This window comes from Barbus barbus (genome assembly GCF_936440315.1).
Source record: "Barbus barbus genome assembly, chromosome: 20".
In the NCBI taxonomy this organism is placed as follows: domain Eukaryota; kingdom Metazoa; phylum Chordata; class Actinopteri; order Cypriniformes; family Cyprinidae; genus Barbus; species Barbus barbus.
In genome coordinates, this window is record NC_136748.1 from 29785957 (window position 1) to 29812418 (window position 26462).

The following is a 26462-nucleotide window of genomic DNA, read 5'->3' on the forward strand; positions in this document are numbered from 1 at the left end:
TTCTCCAGAGTGCTGTGGGATGATATCCTTCATACCTTTCCACACTGAGCAGGATCACTGGAAGATAATTTTTTCCTTAGCTTGCCAGAATAATTTATCTTTGCCACTCTGATCTCCTTTTCCAGTGTGTATTTGGCCTGTTTGTACAAGACTTTATCCCCCTTTCTGTAAGCATCTTCTTTGGCCTGACAGAGCTGTCTGAGTTTTGCAGTGAACCATGGTTTGTCGTTGTTGTAGGTTAAATGAGTCCTGTTAGGAATGCACATATCCTCACAGAAACTGATATAAGATGTTACAGTCTCTGTGAGCTCGTCCAGACCGTTGACTGGTGTGCATCTACAAATATACCATTGTATTTCAGTTTCCATCCTGGACTGTTTCTTCTGGGTCTCTGGCATTTTACGTACTTTTACGTAACATAAATGCAGCTTTATTTTGTTAGATTTGGATTATGTAATTCTCTTATTTTTGCTCCAGACTGTTCAAATGTCTCCTCCACAAGTGGGCAAGGAAAATGTGCAAGACCATTACACTGCTGTTTGTGTAGAAAGAGTTTAGTTTTCGTGCGAGACGCATTAAATAACAAAGCCATCTATGTGATGTTGCACAGATTGTTTGGATTATTGTGTTTGTGTATGTGATGTTGACATGTTCATAAACTGTTCAGAGTCCCACAGAATTGATGATGATGATGAAGAAGGAACACAAGGACGCAGAGCTGGATAAAAAGATCGAGGCCTTACGGAAGAAAAATGAAGCACTTATGAAACGCTACCAGGTGGAAACCTTTCAAATCGGTCAAAAAACACAATTCAGTTGATTAACAAAACATTTAAAGTCATGAAACCTGATTAAAAAAAAAGAAAAAAAAAAGTATAATAAGTTCAAGATCCCATAAAAAAAAGCACTGTGTGTGTTTGCCTTGCTGAGTTTTGTGATGTTCTGCAGGAAGTGGAGGAGGATAAAAAGCGGGCGGAACAGGAAGGGATGTCACTCCACAGCAGGAAGGGAAAGACTGATGATCTGACCATCACCATCAACAAATCCTCCAACGTGAGATGCTTTATTCCTGCACAGACAAACACAGACGCCAGAGAATCTAAACATGACTAATGATAGTAAAACTTCAGCTTTGAACGTGTTTTTAGTCACTTGTTGGTGGTGCTTGATAGGGGTCGACCGATATGTGTTTTTCAGGGCCGATGCCGATACCGATTATTACAGACCAAGTAGACCGATAACCGATATATTGAACCGATATATATGTCTGGTGTAAAAATGAAAATGAATGTCAAAATTAAGAATAAAAGTGCGGTGGTGATGGCGCAGTGGATAAGACACATGCCTTTGGTGTGAGAGACCCGGGTTCGAATCCACTGTGAGACACCAATGTGTCCCTGAGCAAGACACTTAACCCCTAAGTTGCTCCAGAGGCGTGCGACCTCTGACATATATAGCAATTGTAAGTCGCTTTGGATAAAAGCGTCAGCTAAATGAATAAATGTAAATAACAAGGGCTCTGACAAAATCGGCCTTCCCTAGTGTTGGTTGCACTTCTTACTCTTGTCTTCCCCCATGCATCCATCTACAATAAGGGTAATATATAAAGAGAGAGTTAAAAGTGGGGCCACTGTATGCTTCATGATTAAGCCTATGATTACTAAATACTACAGCTAAACAGCTTGGGGAAATGTAAGTATTTGGCTTCAATAATTTACATGTTAGAAATGTATGTGTAATAGCATAACCTCTCATAATTCTTCATTAATTATTTTCGGTTGACTAAATCATAACCTACAAGAGGTGACTATTCAATTCATCATCTAATGCTCATCAATTGATTAATTTAAAAAGCGCAATGTATATAATACGTGTAAATAATTTAATTGTCTTCATAGCTCCATTGTAGAAGTTGTGAAGAAGACCGCAACTATTTTAATGAAACTATAACACTAATAGCCTGTTATAGGCTCACTTGGTTCAATAGCCTATTGAAATGTCCCAATTTCCGTCATCATAATCTTGGCCTATGTGACAGTATCTTAATCTTGGCCTATGTGACAGTAATTTCCATTAGTTTTCATTTACAGAGCAGTGCAAATGAAGGCATAAAACATTAATTTAATTTATCTTTTAATCAAATGAGAGTTTAACTATTTTTTGGCAAACAAATGGGTTTACTATTAAAATTAAAACATGTAAGAAATAGCGTATTGTGTGATTGTTCTTTTAAACAAAAGTTGTAATAATTATAGTAGCGTTAGTAAATAAACCGAACTTTTATTTTGACGGGTTGCCATGAGGACCTCTTAAGTTTCTGTAGCCTATTTATGATATGACGATCGTTTTGCTCAAACGAAACAGTCAAATGCTCATGAAGTAACTCTCAGAGCAGTTCTGGGGATGATGTTCATGTATTTATGTCCTCATTTAGTGACATGGCAGATGCGGAAAACACCGCGAGCGTCGCGCACTTCAGTGTGTGTGTGTGTGTGTCAAAACCGCGCGTCTGTGCCCTTCACATATACAGAGACACGCCGAACATGCAGAATTCATATTTAAATAGTCTTTTAGCAGCTTAATGTTTACAGATAGTCCATGTCATGAGTCGATTTAAGTGTACTGACCTACTTTTGATTAATTCATCCAAACTTTGACTAATTCCGTGACTCCGCGTTATACAGTAAATTCCATATGACTGGATTCCGCGATTTCCCCCTGCGTTTCCCCCATCTCGGAAATCATAAATAGATAATATTGAGGTTTTTACAACTTCAGTGTAGTGGATTGTAATTTATTGCAACTTGTGCAAGGTCTGCTGCTGCCTTTGAGAGAGAACTGATGCATGATGAAGCAGCACCAGTTAGCAAGCGCTTTCGGTGTGAGAGCGCCTTTAGTCTTCCACGTTGATTGGTCGGACTCCTGACTCTCAACAAATCAGATGCGCGGTGGGCGGAGACTGCTCTAGGCCACAGAGTGGTGAGTTCAGACAGGCTGCATCAGAGCCAAATAGCGCGTTTCATAATTAAATAATTTTATCGGCACATCGGTTTTGAAAATGACCGATGCCGATTATCATAAAAATGCTTAATATCGGTGCCAATAATCGGCCAGGTCGATAATCGGTCGACCCCTAGTGCTTGATAAAGCTAGATATGGTTTTAGTCATTTTTACACTTCATTAAATGCAACCGCAGATATTTTTGTCCAAAGTTGATATTTTGTTTGTATGGGAAATTATATTTTCCTGAATTTATCTTTGCAACATCAACATGTTATTGAACTGTAGAGCTTCTTTACTGCTGAAATAAAATTTGGTTCATAGTGAAGTTTATAATATTTATTATTAGTTATTTTCTTGTTTATTGCTGCTTTGAAGCAATCTCTGTTGTATAAAGTGAACTTTTATTTAAATGTGATTTACATCTGAAATGGGACCTCAAGATGACTTAAAATAATTAAAACAACAAAAAAAATCTAGATATTTTAATTTACCCCCTCAGCAAGTTTAAATTTTTTTGAAAAACCTGTATATAGATTTTAAAAATGTGACTTCTAGACTTGGAAGATTTATTAAATTACATAACTTTTCTATCTCTGTGGGCATTTTTATAAAGAATATACATATTTTTCTATGTATGCCAAGCTCTAAAACAATGTAGAATTTGTGATTAAAAATGAGTTATAAAATTCTTATCACTAATTCTTATCCAATAAATCGCAAAACAAATGGAAAAATCATGGGGCCTTCATGTATTTCTATTATAGTTAACTAAAACTAGACCATAAAAATTCCCTTACATGAAATAAAATATGAAATATTCAAAAATACCTTTTTATCTCAACTAGCTGCCAATGAAACATTTCTCATTTTCATTTAGTTTAACTTTGTGTACTAAAACGAAAAATTGTAAATAAGTAGTAAAAAAATTAAAATTAATAATAATAAAACAAACACACACCACTAAATTAGTAAAACTTGAACTAAAATTAAAATAAAAACAAAATATTAAATATTAATAAAAACTATAATAGTATGTTACTGATACTAAGGCCCAGTTTCACAGACAGTGATTGGCTTAAACCAGGACTAGGCCTTAGTTAAATTAAGATATTTAAGCATTTTTATAAAAATGCCTTAGAAGAAAACGTCACAGGTGTGCATCTTGAGACAGAACAGTGGCACTGACATATTTTAAGATCTTTTTAGTTGAGACAGCTCAAACATGCATTTTAATCTAGGGACTAGCCTTAAGCCTTTTCTTTGAAACCGGGGGTAAATGCGGAGTCAAAAATGTTAAAAGCCACTGAAGGAACCTGAAGTAAACTAAATGTGGAGAAAATGAGTGATAGTTGTACACATGAATAATAGCAGGGAGTTTTGGTGTTATGTGTTTGTTGTGTTCAGGATCAGCGTGTGGTGACCAAGCGCTCGGGAGACGGAGAGCAGGAGAAGGATCCGGGATCGAGCGTCTTCAGCGTCGGGAGAGGAAAGAGACGGCAGCTGCTCGTCACAACACCTGGAAACATCAAGGTGAGACTGAATCAACTTTCCTTTTGTTCTCTGGCTGAGCTCTTTAAAGTCGACTGAACAAAAGTTAGGCACTACATGTAGACAAAATTAATCTTAAATGTGGGTTTTTGTCTTTTAATAAACTGCTCATTTTGGGAAAGTCCCATTTTCTCTTTTTGATGATTTTGATGACTTTTAATGATGTCACTCAATCTATTCGTACTTTGAACTAGGGCTGAGCAAATAATCTAAATAAAACCTAAATAGTGACATTCTTTCTAAACCCGTAATGAGAAGCACTTATAAACTAGCTGTTGTCAACTAAAGGGGAGCTTTAAAGACTCTTTTTGCTTTTCTGACAAAATAAAAGTTTAATGATTTAAAATTTTTAAAAATAATGAAATTATTACAGCCATAAATATTAGTATTGTCATTTTACAGTTGTACTGTAAAATAAAATGATTTTTTATTTTTCTTATTGTATTTTTGCAGTGAAATCAGTATTATTTTAGTATCCGTATAATTTTTTTCAATTTTTATTAATATTTTGAATTAGTTTTTATTTTTCTGTTTTTGTTTTCATTTTATTTTTAATAATTTTGTGGGGTTTTTTATTTGTGTTTTTTGTGTCTGTAAAGTTTTTATTCTTTTTTTATTTCATTTTTAGTTTGTTATTTGGAAATTAACAAAAAAAAAAATCTGAAAAAATCTTAAGTTTTGTTTTATTTTATTTCTGTTAAAGTTTATTCTAATTTTTAAAAATCCTTACTTAAAACTTAAATCAAATATTAAATGTAGCTAAAAAAAAATATATATATATATATATATATATATATATATATATATATATATATATATATATATATATATATATTTATGTTTTATTTGAACTAGGTGCCAAGGCAACATTTCCCATTTTAATTTAGTTTAACTTGATCTACAAAATAAAAAAAATAAAAATAAAAAATACTACAACAAAACTATATCGACAGTGTATATAATGTGAACAATTACTATAGTAATTATTTCTTATTTTGTTTAAAATTTAGTAATAATAATCATCATAAAAGAAGTTATTATTATAGGTATTATAGTAAAAACACAATTTTTGTCCAAATTTGTGCAGCCTTATAAGCAAGCCCGGAAACGAATCACATTTTAAGTCGCAATCGTAATTTTACAAAAAAAACTGTTTTTGAAATATATCATGTAGCCCAACTTTGAATGTTGTTGTCAGCAATTTATATCAGACACTAATCAAGTTAAAGCATGAATTTCAGTGCTGTTAGAGAGTGTTTTATCATGTTGTTTCAGGGGAAGAGGGTGTTCGGCGAACGAAAGGACAGAAACCGGCCCATGAGTCCAGCGAGGTTGAAGTCCTGTGCCGAGGAAGAGCTGGAGTCCAACAACACACGAGCAAAACAGCGACCTCAGTCTGCAAAGAGAGTCACAGAGGTGAGCAGACGTTCTTGTGATGTCCTGTAGCAGCCTGTGTTTGGGACACCCTCTTCATTAGTTCTCAAGCCTTGCTGCTGTAAATAGATTGAGACGGAGTTGATCGTAAGAGCCAGGCGTGTGAACGTTCTTGGCAGGAGTTTGTGTGTCTGTTCAGCTCTTCTGGTGGATTCCACACCGGATCATTTACGCTGTTTCTCTTTTGTTTGTGTTTGTGTGTTTTATCTCTGCCTGCTCTACACTACCGTTCAAAAGTTTGGGGTTGGTAAGATCTTAGAAACACATCTCTTCTGCTCACCAAGGCTGCATTTATTCGATCAAAAATACAGTAAAAATTCTGAAATATTATTACAATTTTAAATAGCTGTTTTCTATGTGAATATGTGTTAAAATGTAATTAATTTATATAATTTTCAGCATCATTACTGCAGTCTTCAGTCAGATGAGCTTCAGAAATCATTATAATATACTGATTTACTGCTCAACAAACATTTCTGATTATTATCAATGTTGGAAACAGTTGTGCTGCACAATTTTTTTTGTGGAAACCGTGATTCATTTTATTTTTCAGGATTCACAGATGAATAGAAAGTTCAACGAACAGCATTTATTTGACATAGAAATCTTTTGTAACATTAGAAATGTCTGGATGTAATTTTGGATGTAATTTTCAATGCATCCTTGATGATTTAAAGTATTAATTAATTAATTGTTTATAAAAAAAGCATTTTCCTTAAAGTAAAAGTTTAAAATAAAATATATTTAAAGATATATATGCATTTTATATAGTTTATATATACGTTTTAATCTATTTGATGTGTCCTTGATGAATAAGTGTTCAAAACTTCAACTAAAACAAAAAGCTAAAAATGTAATAAAAAATATTATAAACTATAAAGACGTGTTAATTTCCTTACAAAAAAAAAAAAAACTTCCTTTCTAGAAATAAAACTGTAATAAAAAATATTAAAATCTATGAAAATAATAAAAATTACCCCAAAAATGAATACAAATAACAGGTAAAACATTCAAATTTTAATGACAACAGAAAATCTAAAATACACATTCAATGGAAAATACTAATTTAAAAAATGGCCAAACTATTAAAGTCTAGTGTAAGGCGGCGGTCGGTAGAGCTGTAGTGTGGCGTCATGTCTGTGAGATGGTCAGTGTCGTGTGGGAATGTCAGCGAGTGGACAGATGTGATGTTGGGTTGTGTTTTACAGCCGGCGGGGCTGAGCTGTCTGGGTGGCAGCTGCTTCTGTTCGCTGAAGTCTGAAAGAGCTGTATAATGCAGCCCATTGTGTGCTCCAGCCGAGGTTCTTTATCATCTCAGCTTTTGTCTGATCCAGCACACAGACTCTTACATTGACTGAATGTGAATGTGGATCCTCAGCCGCGGCGGTGAGATCACTTAGTCTCAATATCCTAACTCTAAATCAGATGCCGTAACAGAGCTATTTTAGTATTATTTTTATGCTATTATTGCTATAACATTTTAAATTTTATGGTTTCAGTTTTCATTTTAGTTTTAGTGATTTTCTTTTTTTATATATTTCTCATTTATTTTTATTACAGTTTTATTAATTTTAGAACTTCAAAGTAAGCATACTGTAATTCAGTTAGTTGCCAAGGCAGCATTTCTAACTTAGTTTTGATTTTTTAAGTTTTAGTCAACAAAAACAACACTGGCCATAACACACTTGTTGCTATGTTGTTGTCTTTGTCCTAATGGATAAAGAGTCAGACCTGTAACCCAAAGGTTGCGGGTTCGAGTCTCGGTCCGGCAGGGATTGTAGGTGGGGGGATTCAATAACCAACACTCTCTCCTCCCTCAATACCACGACTGAGGTGAGACCCTTGAGCAAGGCACCGAACCCCCAACTGCTCCCTGGGCGCCGCAGCATTGGCTGCCCACTGCTCCGGGTGTGTGTGTGCACGGTGTGTGTGTGTGTGTGTGTGTTCACTGCTGTGTGTGTTCACTGCTGTGTGTGTGCACGTTGGATGGGTTAAAATGCAGAGCACGAATTCCGAGTATGGGTCACCATACTTGGCCACACGTCACATCCTTTCCTTTCCTAAATGTTTTCAGAGTGAATCAGGATATTAAATGAGAAAAAAACAGTTTATATGACAGGTGGTTGATACATAAGTCAGTTCTGACTTCATGTAGATTTCAGAAAGCAGTTTATGCCATATTAGAACCAGAGGACTATTTTAATAAGCATTTCTCTTGTATTTCTTGGTTTGTCATCACAGCAGATGTTCTCGCGGGTGACAGACGGATTTTAATCATGTGAGTGGGAGTCGTGCTTTCACCGAGTCACAGATATACCGTATGTGGAAGGACTCTCCCAAAATGCATCTGGCCTGTCGTAGCAGGCATAACTCCAGGACAATGACATCATGACGCAGCCGTAACGCTGTGAGGAGAGGCAGATATAACAGCAGGGCTCTTGTACTGCAGCGTCGCTCTAAAATCTCTCTCTCTCTCTCTCTCTCTCTCTCTGTCTCTCTCTCTCTCTCTCTCTCTCTCTCTCTCTCTCTCTCTCTCTCTCTCTCTCTCTCTCTCTCTCTTCATTGTTTGTAGTCATAATGAGCAGTATGCTTTAATGTAATTAACATTTGGCTGCTCTTTCCTCTGTATTATGCGGCTGCTGGGAGCGCAGAGGTGATGTGCCAGTTTGGTGGCAGAATGAGTGACTCTTTTGGTCTGGTTTTGTCACTGTAGCGTGCGTTTCTCTTTTTAATTTTGAGGAGCCATAATAATATAGATCGTTTATTGTACAAACGTAAGAACCTTACAAAACGAACATTGAAATCGCATTAGCATAGACTCAACGCTTAAACATTTACATTTAGTCATTTAGCAGACGCTTTTATCCAAAGCGACTTACAAATGATCATAATCAACAAAAGAGCAAAAGAACACTTAACGCAGTACACTAGCAAGGTTTGTTTTTTTTATCAATTATGTAATAAAAAGAAAACAGATAGAATTTGTTAATTGTATAATTAAAAAAAATAAATAAATAGAATACAACAAGAATAGAGAAGCTAGTGAAGAAAGCTATAAGCTATTATTGAGAAAATCTCCTTTAAAGTTGTCCAAATGAAGTTCTTAGCAATGCATATTACTAATCAAAACTGAAGTTTTAATATATTTACGGTAAGACATTTACAAAATATCTTCATGGAACATGATCTTTACTTAATATCCTAATGATTTTTGGCATAAAAGAAAAATCTATAATTTTGACCCATGCAATGTATTTTTGACTATTGCCACAAATATACCCCAGCGACTTAAGACTGGTTTTGTGCTCCAGGGTCACATATTATAACTCTCCGTCACACAACCGGTCCATGTTGAAATCTGCTTAATTTGACTGATTTAACAGGTGAATTCCTGCTGAAATACTGTAGAGCTTGAATACATGCACAGACGTGTTTTTTCCTTCCTTTAAAAGTTATTTGCACTATTTATATATTTAGTCTATTTAAAAATTATATGGTTAGTTGCAATTTAATTCTTTGTATTATCAGAGGTATTTTTGGGTCACGACCCACTGGTTGAGAAGTGCTATATTTTATGCCATAACTTCTAAACTTTACAGATGTAATGTTTCTGGAGATTACTTCTGCAGTTTCTTACTACTGCAGTTCATTCAGATGAAGTTTGGTGTGTTTCTTTGTCATTGACTTTGAGCAAAGCTTCAGATGCACATGCTGCAGGGTGTTGAACATTGCTCTCTCTAAGAGGATCTCATCCTGATTGAAGTTTTCTAGACAGCAGCTCTGATCATAATGTTACTAAAGCAAGTGTACTACTTGTATTTATCCACTTGAGGGCAGTGGGTCACTTCTAGTGTACAAAAAGAGTGACCATTTATACCCATGTCCAAAATATTAGCCTTTGTACTGAAATAAATAGACAGCTTATTACACCAATTCACCTGCCATGTAGATAATGATAATGTTTCATGCCTTCATTTGATTGCTAGAAAAATTTAAATACACAACACGGAAATTCTGGGGAAATCATAGGGCCCTATTATTATAAAAAAAATCTAATAAATGAAATAGTTTTTATAGATTCAGTTAATTACACATACTGTTTGGTTATTAACATTTAATCAAACTATTAAAATGGAAAACAGAATTTGGTAAAAAAATAATAATAATAATAAACAATTTCATAGGTCTCTAAAAATGTAATTTCTGTTCTAAGTTGTTAAATTAATTGTTATAAGTTGTGATTTTAATGAAGTAAACATGCCTTTTGATAATTAAAATTAAATTTTAAACATCCAGAGAAATAAAAATGTAATAAAAAGAAAGATTTCATAAGGAACTCAAGGTACAGATGAATTAGGTTGTGTATATGTACTACATGTATATGTGTATATATTGCTTTTTTCAGCATATTTACTCTGTGTATAAGTATATATAATATGAGGTGTTTTATTAGATGTCTAAAATGAGTTGTGCTTGTGTTTTAACAGTAATCTTCAGCAGGTCTTGATCTGTAACAGTCTTGTGCTCCGTACCATTGTCTCTCATCTGTGTGTTTGTTCAGGACGACACAGGAAAACCGGATCAATGGAGTAGATGTGAGGACTCGTATGTCGTCCCGGTGAGAGCGTTTCCACCTTTCACACTCTCACCTGAACGTCTAATTAAATTAAACACACAGAGCGCAAAAACTAAATGTTCAGATGTCACTAATCGTATTGTTAAAGTGGAGGGACGTAAAGATCTTTCCATCCGTCTTCTCATATCTTTGTGTTCAACCATACAGTATTTAACTGCAGCTGCATATCAAAGTAGACCGTTTCTACATGCTTTTGATGGACGGACTGCAGATTTTGCTCTGTATTTGACGCTGAAATGATCCGGCAGGTCACAGAGGCCGTCGCTGACCTGAACCTCGTCGCGTCCAAAGAAGAGCAGCTGGAGTACCTGCGGTGGAAGAAGGAGCGCGAGGAGATCGACCGCGAGCGCGTGGCCCGACACAAAAACGCCAAAGGCCAGTGGAGGAGAGCCTGGGACATGGAGAAAACCGATCTGATGTAAGCCAGACGCCCGCGCCTGATTTCTGTTCTGACATGAGAGCAACTAACCTGCGCTGCTTTAGTTTGCACCTTGATTTAGTTTGATTTCTTCTTTCGTTTGCTCGTTTTCTGCATGTTTAACTGCCTCATATATACATAAATCACAGCTGTTTGAATCATTATGGCCTCCTTCTTCTCTGTCTTACTGACACCTTCAGATATATTTGTTTTGTTTATTGATCCTGAGCTAAATTATTCCAAAAATGTCCAATGTTTCCTTCTCTGATGAATTGGTCTCTTTCTTTTTGTTTTCTTTATGCTTAAAATGATCCGAATTAACTTAAAGATTATTTTATCTTTAATAAACTGATAAGATTTCTGAAATATGAACACAAGATCGTGTTATAACAGTAATATTTAGCTGGTTAAAGTTAACCAATTTAGTCATTATCTTCTATTCATGCATTTTTATGCAGATTTTGGGATATTGCATTAAAAAATAAAAATAAATAAATTGCATGGAAACACCAAGATGTGCATCAAATCTTAAAATGCACATAAAAAAAATTATTTGCTCAATTGAAGTTGGAGTCATTTATTATGTAGAAAAAGTCACAAACCTAAATTTTTTTAGCCATAAATTTAAGATTTATGTATTTTAATTCCATCTAAACATTTGCATCGATTTGGATTAAACAGTATTAACATAAACTTAATGTGATGCATATTTGTCAGTCAGGCATAAATGAAACGGGTCAGATTTCTGCACCCAAAAATCATGCTATAGTTTAAACCATTTAAATGGTGGCAAATAGTTAATATATTTGATTTTGTCTGTCATATTTTCATAATACATTTATTTAAATTGCTCCGATTCAGCATAAATCTGTTCTTTGTGATAATAATTCAAATGATTCATTTAAAAAGTATGAAAATGGTTAAATATGACTTATATAATGTTTTTCATTTGTTTTGTAAAAATAACACATAATGGCATGTCAGCAAAAAATATGCATATGTTGTCTTATTATTAATATGAATAACGTTGATGATGATATTAAGACATTAAACAAAATGGGAAGTCAAAAAAAAAATGAATATGACTAGCTCTGGAGCAAGCAGTATTCAGTTAGTTTAAAACCAATTGAAATTGTATTGATGATATATATAAACATGGTTATTGTGAATTTAATACTTGTATTAGTACTGTTACAGAAATCTGTCCTGTTTCATTGATGTACTGTATGACTTACAAATCTGCATCACGTTGAGTTTATGCATCATAATTTTATATGCAATTCAAATACAGAAATCTTAAAATTAGGCCCAAATATTTTTTTGAGTGTCTTTAACGGCAACTTCCAATTTTCCAACTTTTGCAAGTTTCCCAGGAAGTGGGATGGAAAATATGCTTTATACAATATTCCAATTTTCAAATCTTTATACTGAACAAGTAGCCTAAAACAATGTCAAAATAGATATGGCAGCTATTCTAAAATCTTGCCTATATTTAATAGAGTAATTGATCTTGTTGTTGTCTAAATTTGCAGCAGTAATATCCCTATGATAATTATGGAAACGCATCATCATCATCATTGGGAAACGTGGTGATGCACAGTTCATTTCAAACTCATGTTCAGATCTGATTTAAACATCTCACTCTGACAAATGTCAAGTCAAGTCAAGTCACCTTTACTTATATAGCGCTTTTTACAATGCAAATTGTGTCAAAGCACTGCACAATATCAAAAAAAAAATAATAATAAATAAAAAAAAAAAAGGAAAATAAAGTGTCAATAAGTTTGAATAGTGTCTTTGCAATAAGGTCGGCGATATCGCTGGAAAATGCTTTGTAAGCAAAATGCAGTAGGATTCATAAATGATCTTTGACATTTTAGCTGCACACATCAGTGAGCTGAATCCTGTTTAATGTCAAAGAGGTTATAAAAGGTCCTTGTTTATGCTCTGATGACTGTAAAAGCTTCGTAGATGTCAAACTGCTCAAGACGTCTTGCCAAATCTCGTGAAGTGCTGCCGTTCAATTAAACACGAGCTGATCCAGAAGAACTAGAACTTGAGTGAGAAAAAGAATAGAAATAACATGGGCTTGTATCAAACTTCTAATATATATTCATCTGTTGAAGCTGTTTTGGATTTGGTGCTTCTGGGAATGTTTATCAGTCATGTCTTGTTTGGTTTTTAGGGTCAAATGTCTCCGTTCAGTGAGCTCATGAGACATGGATGACTTTAAGTAATTGAATCAAACTTTATTAGAATTAAAGGTCATTCTGAAAACGCCACATAGGCTTTGTCTTGGGTTTGTGGCATAAATTCAGTACATTTATAATTGAGATTATAAGTGAGTTTTTAGATGTTTTTACTTTATTTTTATTGGGGGGGGGGGGGGGTTTAAAGTAAATATACAGTCATAAATGGAAAAGAATGCAGTCTGTACTTTCCGATAAACAACAAAAAGCTTTTAATTAGTGCTGTTACTAATGATAATTATCAGTTAATTACATTATTATTAATTGTTTAAAGTCAGCATGGACTTTTTACTTTAATTCATGTTTTCGCTCTTATATAGTGGTTTAACAAAGAAATTATGGCAGAAATATTTTACTATTGTACTGTAAAATTAACTACTTTAACAATAATAATATTAAGTATAATAATTATACAATTTATTAAACAAAATGTTTTAATTTAAATCTCTGTTGTGCAGCACTTTGTTTGCCAAAACATTTAAGGAATTTTATGCACATCTTTTTTTGTATTACTTTTTAACCCATTAATTAAATGGTTAGTTTTAGCCATTCATATGATGACCATGTTTTTAACAATAAATTTGTATTGAATCATAAAACACAAAATGCTGAAATATTCTAATAGACAACACAGAGCTTTTGATAAAATACAATATTTCATATGGCATTATTTTGGAGAAAATAGTCATTAATGTTAAAGTTGAGTTCAATTGGTTAGACATGTTTTTTGATTATTAAATCATCAACAGAGATCAGAAATGTTTAAAATGGAAAATATTAAATTAGTGAAAAAATTAAATTGATTATTTTAAATGACTTTTTCAGCCATTTTTTTAATAAATATTTTAAAACTCAGAAATGATATCATGAAAGTAAAATGAGTTTTAAATGGTGTTTTGTGATGTTAATTGTATGCATATAATTTCTTCTTCCTCTAGCTCCGCCCTGCACTTACATGATTGGTCGAGTCAGAAGTTGACATGTCCGGCTGCTCAAACAAACAGATCAATGTTTGACTTACCTGAACTGAGATGTTATTATTATTATTATTATTATTTATTCATTTAGCAGACGCTTTTATCCAAAGCGAATTACAAATGAGGACAACGGAAGCAATCAATTGTATTAAAAAAACTAAAAACAGATCCACAACTAAGAGCTAAAACTTTATAAATACTACCTATACACATTTAAAAAATAAAGAAATTAAATAAAAATGACAAATGCATATAACAAAATTTCAAAACTTAACATTTAAATGAAAAACAAAAAAATAAAGCTAAAAACAATTCAGAATATTAAAGAACAAAAGGTATGAGTATAATAATGATTCTAACATAACACTAAGCCAAACACCAAAAAAACAACAACTATATGCTGTATATGTACAACCACACACACACACATATATATACACATTTATAAATTCAATATGTATATATATCATTTCCATTTAGTTTGTTGAAGTATTAAAATAACTCAAATTAAATAAAACTAAAACTTAATAAAAGACATAATAAATTCAGACATTAACTCAAATTAAAATAGATAACAAATACAAATCAGGACAGTATAGTTTATCAGTGATCCTAAGAAATAACACTGAGCCAGACACACATGCTAAAAACAACAACTTACACAGAGTAAGACATGGTTATAAAAGCTGAAACAGAAGTGAAACTAGTAGAAAAGAGGAGAAATAAAAAGCGATACTTGTATCCTTTGCCGGTGGAGTCGATGGTCTTCACACGAGGAGGCCTTCACATGACACCTGCCGCGGTAAACTAAGCTTTTTTATACCCATCTAACAAAATACTAATTGAACTTAGCTGGACACACTTTCCTTATTTTTTCACAACAAATGGCCAAGCAAGCGCAGACACTGACAAGATACGAGACCAAACATGATATCAGCACATCTCCACACATTAAAATTGAAAATTGAAAACTTTTAGTGGTGATTAGTTTATAATTATATCCAGGGGTTTTGTTAGCATAAGGCTTTTGTGCATCTGGGCTCTGGATCTCTGTGCACCATTGAAAGTGCATCATCTGTGTTTTCTGTATATAATGATGCAGAGATGCTGTCAGTAATATAATTATCGGCAAACCTGAACATGCAGTACCACAAACAAACTTCAGGCCAAATGCTAACAAGTGTCTGGAAGGCTCCAGCGTTTCAGATGGGACCCTCCCCCCGTGAGTACTATTGAGTGGTTATTTTTAGGGTGCTTTGAATGCCTTGCCTTATTTGGGACGGTTTGCGAGCACTAGAGATCGCTCAGGGCTGATGGTTTTGTGGGAGGTAGAAGATAGAAACACACTCGATCAGTGAACGTCCTGTACAAGAGAGCAGAACAATCACGTCACAATCATTATTTTTCCCAGCAAAATATCATATTCAAATATTCATATTCAAGTGTTGTTTGGGTAAAGCTCACAAAGACAGCTCATATTTTACTCCAAAATCAAGAAAGACAAATTATAATTAAAAAAATATATTTTACATGAAGTAAATGCATCTATATATGTGTGTAGATACAATAAAACAATAATTTTACATGCATATATATATATATATATATATATATATATATGCATGTAAAATTATTGTTTAATTACTGTGTATATATATTATGTATATACACATGCATTTATATATTTTGAAAATATTTGCATGTATTTACATGCATATATGTAAATTCATATAATTTAAAATATACTGTCTTTGTTGTTTCTACATTAATTTGAAGATTGAATGTGAAATTGCAATATAAGTGTATTTAAAAACTTTAATGTTAGGTGGGATTCATCGCGATTAATTTCAGAAAAATGTGCGATTTAATTTTTTTTTTTTTTTATTCTCTACTTTAATTTTGGGAAATGTCTCTTTGTGTCCCAGACATTTTTTTTATTTTATTTTTTAACAGCTAACTTTTTCTATTTAGATTTTCTATGAAGGGCAGATACAGATTGATACAATTTTATAATACAAAAAAGTTTTGAAAGTTAATAATAAAAGATTTGGACAATCGGTATATCAGCGAAATCTTGCCTTTTCAAATCAGTTTAGTCTTTAAGGATTCCACAGATAACTGAATTAAATATTTAGTGATGCTTGCGTTTGTTGTTTTGAATGTTTATCGGCTTAACCAGTTTAACCAGCCGTTCTTTCTTGCTCATCCAGCTTCACCGTAAAGATCTGCACCAGTAACCAGCACAAACTGGTCTGTCTCAGCACTAAACGTTCTGTGTCTGTAAGATAACTAACCCATGAACTAGTGACAGATTGATTGGATTTGCATGGCTTCTCCTCTCGCTCTGTTCGTATATTGTTGCTATCAGTGATTATTCTGCGATGATGTTTAGTTGCGTCTGCGTGTTTTTTCCCATGTGTTTTTTTTGTAGGTTTTCTGAAAAGGAACATGGAGGAACATCAAACAGAGGTGAGCAAATTTAAATTTTCTGATCAAACTCATTTGCAGCTATATTCATAATTTTCTTGATAAAATCTGGTTGTGCTTTGTGTGTGGATTGTATTTTGAGTGTAATATTTTATCTTCTGTATTGATTATGCTTCATTATAGGAGGTCAAAACACCAGAAGAGGAAACATGAGAGCAGAAGGTGCGTAAAACCCAAAACTCTTGATCATTTGGCCTAAAACATGAATGTTTGATATAGATATGAGTTCATCTCAAACCTTTCATATACTTTATTGGAGTTGAATCCATGGATTTGACCATATTTGATCAAAATAGCAGCACATTTAATGCTTGGATGTTCAAATCTGCATTAAAATTGTGAATATATATTAGCAAATAAACATGGAAAAATATCCTTTTTGTGCAATAACAAATACAACGATTCTCTTTCCACGTACTTTTTATTTTCAGATTTTCTGTAAATAATAATAAAAATGTTTTTTCATACTTTTATAAATGTCTTTATAGTTTTAATTATTTTTAATTTAAGTTTTAGTTTCTTTTTTTTTATACATTTAATTAAACTATTTGAAAATAAAAAATGTTGCCAAGTAACAAATGTTTTCAAAAAACAAAATTAGTTTTTTGACATTAGTTTTACTTTTAGTTAGCCTTAATAATCCTATTTGTAGAACGTGTCAAGTTTAAAATAGCAAAGTTATAGTAATGGTATTTTTATAATAGCTCTTTCTAGTTATTTTATTCAACACTGCAGATTTCCATTGGGAGTTTATAAAGATATTACATTTTGTAAAACAAAATATTTTAAGTAAATATAAAAAAATATTACATTTAAACAATAAAATAAAATAAAAATATTAAATAAAATTTCAAGCTCATTTTTCATTGAAGGCGTATATAAAAGTATTACATTGTATATAAAATAATTTAAATATAAAAATATTAAATAAAAATCTGAGCTCAATTTTCTTTGGAAACTTGTATAAAATTTTAAATTTATATATAAAATAAAATTGAATTAAATTAAATATTTGAACAATATTAAATCTAAAAATATTACATTAAAATTCTAATTTCATTGGAAGCTTATATAAAAATATGAAATCATCTCCTGCAGTCACAGTGGCACTGTGCGATTATAATAATCAAGATAGTTGATAGGAATTAATTAAATCATATTCTGCATTGTGTGTTGATGTGTTTGGGTTTTTGTAGGTCGACAGCAGGCGTCAGACAGGAAGGGGAAGTGTGTTCCAGTGGTGGGCAGTAAAGCGAAGGGTAAAGACCGACTGACGGGTCGAGCGAGGAGGTAAACTGACCACAAACTGCTGATTGTTAGTGTGCTGAAGCATTTACAGTCACATCCTGCCACATTTCACCTCGAAGCCATTGCCATACATTTAGCCCCCGCCTCAGAGGATGATGGGAAGTGCTTTACAGAGTGTTTTATGGTTTTGTGCATTTCCACTGCCATTAACGTCTGATCACATGACCTCTTATAATTTGACTTTTAAAATCTTGTTATGAGTTCACAGCATTTCCTCATTATACAGTAAATGGAGGTTCATTTACTCAGCACACACAGTAACTGAACAAAAAGCCCATTTTATTCTAATCAAAGATATTATGATGCTATTATAGAAGATAAAGATATTATTAAATACTTATTCATTGATGTGTTTTAATAAAGATGTTATAAATGTCATCTAAAATCACTAAAAATACAGTGTTTGTATATATATATATATATATACTTTTCTTTTTATAATTACTATTGCCGTTAAATGATTAATAGCGATTAATCGCATCCAAAATAATTTTTTGTTTACATAATATATGAATGTGTACTGTGTATATTTATGTATATATAAATATACACTTACGGTAAATATTTACCTGCATATATTTATAATGTTATATTTTATATTATATATAAATATATTTAACACACAAACAACATTTTTCATGAATATATACATGCATGTGTTTGTATTTTTATATATATACAGTACACACATATATTATGTAAACAAACTTATTTTGAATGCGATTAATCGTTTGACAGCACTAATAATTACTAATAAAAAAACATTAAGAAACAACATATATCTTCAATTGTAATATCACAATATCTTTGATACGAAAACATTTCTTTAAAACAATAACTATTTTTAATGGTAAATTAATAATCATTTACTGTATGATAACAAGGAACTGTTTCAAACTTTGGTTTTGCCCTCATAGGTGGGACTCTAAAGAGCAGGAGGAGCATTTGCAGGTGATTTTTATTATTATTATTATTAGTACCGCTACTGCAGTAATGAGAATTTGGGATGAAAATAAGCTTAATTTTTATGAATATAATTTTCACAATATGCATTAATAGTCCTAAATATAGGCCTCAAAAAAAAAATTATATTAAAAATATTTTATATTTTTTTTATTTTATTTTTTGGGTTGACTTCTTGACATGTTTTCATGAAATTCACTAAAGTTGGCATGAAACGTGCTTATTTTTTATGAAAATAATGAAACGCAAAAATAATAGTTTCCAATGAAAATATTCCTACTTTTTATGAAGAGAATGTCACAAAATATATAAGTAATCTTAAAAATAGGCTTCAAATTCTATTTATTATCTATTGTTATCTATTCTATTTTTATTTTTTCAGGTTTTTGGGGTGACTTGATATGTTTTCATGAACTTGTGCGATGTTTGAGATTAAAATGTTTATGAATATATTTACACAATATATTATGTTAGTAGTTCTAAAAAATAGGCTTAATTTTTTTTATTTTAATTTCTGGGGTGAATTCATTCGAAACCACTCAAGTCTGAGGTTAAAGTGTAACCCTTTCTAATTGTATATATACCTGATGGTTGTTTCTGCTAGGTGTATCCAGAGAGCAGTTTGCAGGAGTTTTTAGAGGAGCTTGACGCTCTTTGCGCTCCTGAGGTGGAGAACGTTGATCCAGAGACTGGCATTGAAAACACAAAGCCACGTGCATCTGAAGACTCGTTCAAAACAACCGGAGTCAAGAACCCCGACGGGACGGCAGAGCAGAACGGAAGTGTTTCTACAGAATCCGCTCTCAAAGCCACCGAGAAAAGGGTCCGCTTTTCTGAAAACCTCGACAAGAACAGCACAGAAACACCTTCACAGGTCAAGAACGGCCCTGTAGAAGAAGACAGACTAACACTGGCGCGAGACGACAGCGAATGTATCCCGGAGGAGATAAAACCGGCCTCTCCGGAGCAGGAAAAGCACGTGGAGAAACTGAATCCGCTCACGGAAGGAAGTGCAACTAAAGCCGGCGAAGCATCGTGTCCCAAAGCCGGAGATGATTGTATATCGGCAGAACCGGACGAGAACCAACCTGTCGAACACAGCAAGAACTGCTCAAACAGAGGGAACGGTACGAGAACATCAGTTACAGGTTCAATAGAGCGCAGCGGTCAGGTTACAGAAGAATAAGCCATTTTTAATAGCTTATAAACTGTTAAAGACAGAATTACTGGGAGCTCCGAGCATGTTAAACAATGGTATGCTTTTGTCAAAATGTATTTTAATTTGTTTTTACAATAATTGTGTTTAAAAGCAGAATTTGTGGTGGAAAAACTACATTACCCATAATGCTGTACAGAAAGTTCCTCCAATCAGACAGTGAGCAAAACAAACTTAAAATAGATTGTTTCTATAGATATAATCAACAACTTTAAATGTATTCGTTTTTAGTTTTTAATTCAATTATATAATTTGCAATGCTTCATGGGATTGTAGTTCTTTCCCTCATTAAAGTCTTGAATCTTTGTCTTTTGATCTGACTTTCAAATACTTGTATGCTTCAAATCAATGTTTGTAATGTTGTATATTATTAGTAGTAGTAGTATTTAATTAAAATAAAATATATTTTCTGAAACAAAGTAAATTTACTATTAAAATATTCAGTGTAAAATAAAAAAAAGTTAAGAAAAAATATAAATAAAACATAGATGCATTTAAAATATATATATATATTTTACATGCGTTATGTTTATAATATATTTTTTTTATCCCTGTGGAAAATATGGAAAAATTACTTCCGAAGCTGTTTTATTTAGGAACTATTTAGATAGAATTATAGTTTTTATTAAGATTTTGAATTGATTTTTACTTTGAAATTTTCATTTATTTATTTAATTTATTTTCCAGCTTTTGTTTTTTTACTATATCAGGTTAAACTAGGAGGGAAAAAACTTTTGTATTTAGTTTTTTCAGCTAAAATTTATTTCAAGTAACAATTTTTTTCTATTTTACCACTTATTATTTTTTATATATTTTTAATTTCATTTAAAAAAATTTTAAATGATTTTAAGGTTTACACTTTATTTTGATAGTCCACTTTAGACATTCTACTAACTATAAGTAACTTTGTAACTACATGTCAACTAATTGTCATTCATTTGCAACTACATATCTACTAACTCTCAGTAGGGTAGGTTTAGGGTTAGTAGAATAAGTTGACATGTACTTGCAAAGATTCTTATATTCAGTATGTTGTGAACCCATCAAAATAAAGTGTTAAAGATATTAAGCAGACAGTCTACTAATACTCTAATGACTGCTAGTTTACATGTAGTTGCAAAGTTACTTACTGTTAGTACAATGTCTAAAGTGGACTATCAAAATGAAGTGTTACCGATTTTAGTTTTAGTTCTGGATCCAGCGACACTGAAAAAATGTGTTGCACTAATGCACTCTATTATAAACTGAAATGATTGTGATGTGCAGCAAGTTTTTGGGGTTTTTGCATTCGTGCGTTTTCACTGAGATTGTGTGTGTGTGTGTGTTTTCTCTCTGACAGAAGAACTGATGGACTCGAGTCTGTCTGTCCTGAATTTGGAGCCAGGCGATGCTCTTCCCGACCACAGCACCAGCGCTGATATGGTGAGTGTGCTGCATTAAAGCCTCATTTGACTGGCAGATTTGAAGTGTCCCACCTCACTGGATTTAGCGGCCCACTGAAACTCCATTATACAGCTGAAGTGCTGCAGAAATACCCTAGAAAGCAGCACTATATATGTAACCAGGCCACTTACTCATCCTACGCAGTAAAGAGCACGCTTACATCAGTTTTAAAGTGTTTAAGTGCAACACTACAGTCCATTTCTGGTCTTTTTGCATTGATCTAGGGCTGCACGATTTGGGGAAAAATCGAAGAGTGATTTTTCTGCTTAAATTCCTATTTAAAATGCAATTGAAAGAAAATTCCAGCTTGAAATGCTTATTTGTAGGGATAAAAGATTATATGGCTATAAAATAATAATAATTATTATTATTATGACTAATATAAAACTAAATAAAAAATAAGAAATTGTTCAGGTGTATGAATGTATCTTAATATCTTTTAGATGTCTCTTTCTTGATATCAAAATGATCTGCTCTTTATTCCTCAAACAATGATGTACACTGTGATCGTGAAATGCATCATACTATTTTTACTGTACTGTGGGAAAAATTACACCGATTCTCCAGACCAGTCATAAAACATGCAAATGAGGTATCAAGTGGGACAAAGAAACACTTTCCCGCTGAAACTGTGCCTTGTTATTGGTCAAACTAACCAAAATGGGTGTTACAGGGAAACCAGATAAAACTTCTCCCACACCCAAAAGGTGAAGTCTTATTTATTTATTTATTTATTTTACTTTCGCTGGCCTGGAGACACACTTGTCACCTTGGAAATCTCGCGGCTCCCCTTCCGGATTTTCAATTTTAAGTTCAGTAACTTTGTGGATTCACTTTGGACCAATCAACCTATGGCTGGAATGAAGAAGCTTTCACTCCTAAAGGAATTCATCGGGAATCTACGCATTATACATGTACCAGGACACTTTACTCGGCACCAACAAAACCAATGCAAGTAACCGCTTGTTACCTATTTACAGGTACATCTCCGAAAATTAGAATATCATGAAAAAGGTCAATATGTTTTGTCACTCATTCCAGAAAGTGAAACCCATATATTATATAGATTCATTACACATAGAGTGAAATATTTAAAGCCTTTATTTCTCTAAATTTTGATGATTATGGCTTACAGATAATGAAAACACAAAATTCAGTGTCTCAGAAAATTAGAATATTACATAAGATCAATAAAAAGGATATTTTAAACAGAAATGTCAGGCTTCTGAAAAGTATGTTCATTTCTATGCACTCAATACTTAGTTGGGCCTCCTTTTGCATGAATTACTGCATCAATGCAGCGCAGCATGGAGACAATCAGCCTGTGGCACTGCTCAGGTGTAATGGAAGCCAAGGTTGCTTTGATAGCGGTAGATTGATAGATTCTCTATGGGGTTCAGGTCAGGCGAGTTTGCTGACCAATCAAGCACAGTAACACCATGGTCATTGAACCAGCTTTTGGTTCCTTTGGCAGTGTGGGCAGGTGCCAAGTCCTGCTGGAAAAGGAAATCAGCTTCTCCATAAAGCTTGTCAGCAGAAGGAAGCATGAAGTGCTCTAATATTTCCTGGTAGATGGCTGCGTTGACTGTGGACTTCAGAAAACACAGTGGACCAACACCAGCAGATGACATGGCAGCTCAAATCATCTCTGACTGTGGAAACTTCACACTGGACTTCAAGCAACATGGATTCTGTGTCTCTCCACTCTTCCTCCAGACTCTGGGACCTCGATTTCCAAATCAAATGCAAAATTTACTTTCATCTGAAAAGAGGACTTTGGAGCACTGAGCAACAGTCCAGTTCTTTTTCTCCACAGCCCAGGTAAGACGCTTCTGACGTTGTCTCTGGTTCAGAAGTGGCTTGGTAGCTCTTTTCCTGAAGACGTCTGAGCGTGGAGACTCTTGATGCACCGACTCCAGCTTCAGTCCACTCCTTGTGAAGCTCTCCCAAGTGTTTGAATCAGCTTTGCTTGACAGTATTCTCAAGCTTGCGGTCATCCCTGTTGCTTGTGCACCTTTTCCTACCCAAATTCTTCCTTCCAGTCAACTTTGCATTTAATATGCTTTGATACAGCACTCTGTAAACAGCCACAGCTTTCAGTAATGACCCTCTGTGACTTACTCTCTTTGTGGAGGGCGTCAATGTTCATCTTCTGGATCATTGCAAAGTCAGCAGTCTTCTCCATTATTGTGTTTTCAAAGAACAAGAGACCCTGAATTTATACTGTAGAGATGGTCATTAATTGAAACTCAAATGTAAATATTCTAATATTTTGAGATACTGATTTTTGACTTTCATGAGCTGTAAGCTCTAATCATCAAAATTAAAACAAAAACACTTTTGAAATGTTTTACTTTACATGCAATGAATCTAAAATATATGAAAGTTTCACTTTTTGAAATAAGTTACAAGAAAAAAAAATTTTTTCACGACATTCAAATTTTTTTATATGTACCTGTAGGTGCGCTTCTAGGCTTCGACCCCTTTTAATTAAGGTGATGTGATTCTCTGATGGTTCTTAAAAGGTTGTGTTTAGCTGATGTGTAAATCCTGCCATTACACTCTCTCTCTCTCTCTCTCTCTCTCTCTCTCTCTCTCTCTCTCTCTCTCTCTCTCTCTCTCTCTCTCTCTCTCTCTCTCTCTCCCTCTCTCTCTCCTCTCTCTCTCTCTCTCCTCTCTCTCTCTCTCTCTCTCTCTCTCTCTCTCTCTCTCTCTCTCTCTCTCCTCTCTCCTCTCTCTCTCTCTCTCTCTCTCTCTCTCTCTCTCTCTCTCTGTCTCTCTGGTGCGCATGTGCGGAGTGTTTCGGGAGGAGTGTGCGTGATTGAGCGGCGTGTTTGAGTGAGTTTCAAACTTTTCCTTTTTCCTCTTTTTAGATTAAGGTACTTATTGGTTGAGCTTATTGAAACTACGGTAGTTTTCTAATATTTATTTGCTGACTTTGTCGGCGAAAGAGAGTAAAATGGGATCGAATTCTGATGGCTTTGCGTCCTTGACTGCAAGACATGGGTGTAAGTGTTTATCAGATGAGACCGTGTCAGTGGAAGATTGTTTAATTGCTGCTAGCAATGCAGTTGGTGCGCAAAATATCTTGTCTGCATCGAGAATGAACAAGGCAGTTGTTATTTTTTTGAGGGAAACGTCTATGGTTAATGATTTGGTTGAACATGGATTATCTGTGAAAGATGTATTTGTCCCGGTTTTGCCGCTGTCCAATCCCTCGAAAAAGGTTGTCCTTTCCAATGTTCCTCCGGTTTATCCCAAATGATACACTTGAGCGCATGCTTGTGCGTTATGGGAAATTAATGGGTCCGATCAAAATGATACCGCTTGGGTTAAAAAACCCAGAATTAAAGCATATCATGTCATTTAGACGTCAAACGTATATGATTTTGAATGCTGAATTTCAAAATCTAGAGGTTGCTGTAAAATTGACCTTGAATGGGAAGGATTTTACGATCTTTATTGCTGTTGATTCAATGAAATGTTTTAGATGCTTGAAGCAGGGCCATGTTAGACAATCATGTCCTTTAAATGTGGAGGCTGAAAAAGAGAAGGAAGGTAATTCTGTTGTAGAACAGGGAGGCCTAAATACTGCAGTGGATAATAATGGTGTAGAAAGCATTGGCAATGAACAGCCAGTTGAAACCGCTGTATTACCTACCAGTGGAGAGGGCTCTAATGTGTCTGAACAGGAGATTGAAGTTACAGACAGTGCTTCCGTAACTGGTACACATGTACATGGAAGTGTGAAAGGTGATGAGGAGCTCAATGTTGCTGGGGTAGTTAGTGGTTCAAAAGGTCCAGAAAAGCAAAATGAGCTTTGAAAACTTGCAGGTACAAGGAAGCAGCCTGGTACAGTGTGATATAGATCTGTTGTCACAGAGAACTGATGACTTATCTGAGAATGACTCTGAATGTGAATGTCTAGATACTGGAGAAGAGCATGATGGAAATTCACAAGGAAATTCTGCGGGGAATTATTTTACTTCCCATTCAAAATCTCCTTTGTACACAGTTCAGCAGTTTAATGATTTTCTGGATGCTACTAAAAATCAGAGAAAACCCAATTTGGAAAAATATTTTCCTGATTTGGAACTTTTTGTTGAGTCTGGTGCTACTGTAATGCGAAAGGCGACTTTAGAAGAACTGGATAGACCAAAACGTTATAGGCTAAAAAAACTTGTTAGTACAGTTAGAAAAAGTTTAAATTCGCGTCTGAAGAAGTATTGATCTATGAAAAGTGTTGGAAAGCAGATGTGGTGGCTTGCTTATACCCCATTGTAATTATTGTTATGATCTTTTTTAATATTGGATCTTTAAATATTAATGGCTGTCGTAGTACGGTAAAAAGAAATGACCTTTTTAATTATTTAATTCTTAAAAGGCTGATGTGATTTTACTTCAAGAACGCACACGGATTTGCAAAATCAATCACAGTGGTTTAGCGATTGGAAAGGTACTGTGCTTTTGAGCCATGGCACAAATGTTAGCACAGGGGTAGCAATTTTGTTTTCACCCCGGGTTGGGGGTTTTTTAAAGAGTTTTGAGATCATACCAGGAAGAATTTTACGAGTAGATGTCGCCTTAGGTGGTGTAATTTTGTCTCTGTTTAATGTATATGCTCCAAATGATGGCCGAGAGCGTATTAGTTTTTTTGAAAAATTATCAGATGCATTATCGGACTGTCCCCAGACTAATATTGTTATGCTGGGGGGTGATTTTAATTGCACTTTAAATCAACAATTGGATCGGAATCATAATGAACCACATCCTTTCTCA

At 33.8% G+C, this 26462-nt stretch overlaps 1 protein-coding gene across 4 annotated transcripts in view; it reads left to right on the forward strand.

The window, feature by feature from the left end:
- LOC306886595 (coiled-coil domain-containing protein 9B-like) overlaps window positions 1-26462 on the forward strand; it is a 43068-nt gene that overhangs the window by 14743 nt on the left and 1863 nt on the right. For 2 of the 4 annotated variants that reach the window (XM_079443843.1, XM_079443844.1), the window contains 12 exons: window positions 668-778; window positions 949-1053; window positions 4409-4534; window positions 5828-5968; window positions 10548-10604; window positions 10871-11040; window positions 16698-16735; window positions 16877-16915; window positions 17950-18043; window positions 18979-19012; window positions 19629-20151; window positions 21580-21662. In XM_079443843.1, the coding sequence (XP_079299969.1) occupies window positions 668-778; window positions 949-1053; window positions 4409-4534; window positions 5828-5968; window positions 10548-10604; window positions 10871-11040; window positions 16698-16735; window positions 16877-16915; window positions 17950-18043; window positions 18979-19012; window positions 19629-20151; window positions 21580-21662 (1521 nt within the window). The remainder of the gene's footprint in view (window positions 1-667; window positions 779-948; window positions 1054-4408; window positions 4535-5827; window positions 5969-10547; window positions 10605-10870; window positions 11041-16697; window positions 16736-16876; window positions 16916-17949; window positions 18044-18978; window positions 19013-19628; window positions 20152-21579; window positions 21663-26462) is intronic. The other 2 variants (XM_079443845.1, XM_079443846.1) reach the window with 1 other exon arrangement.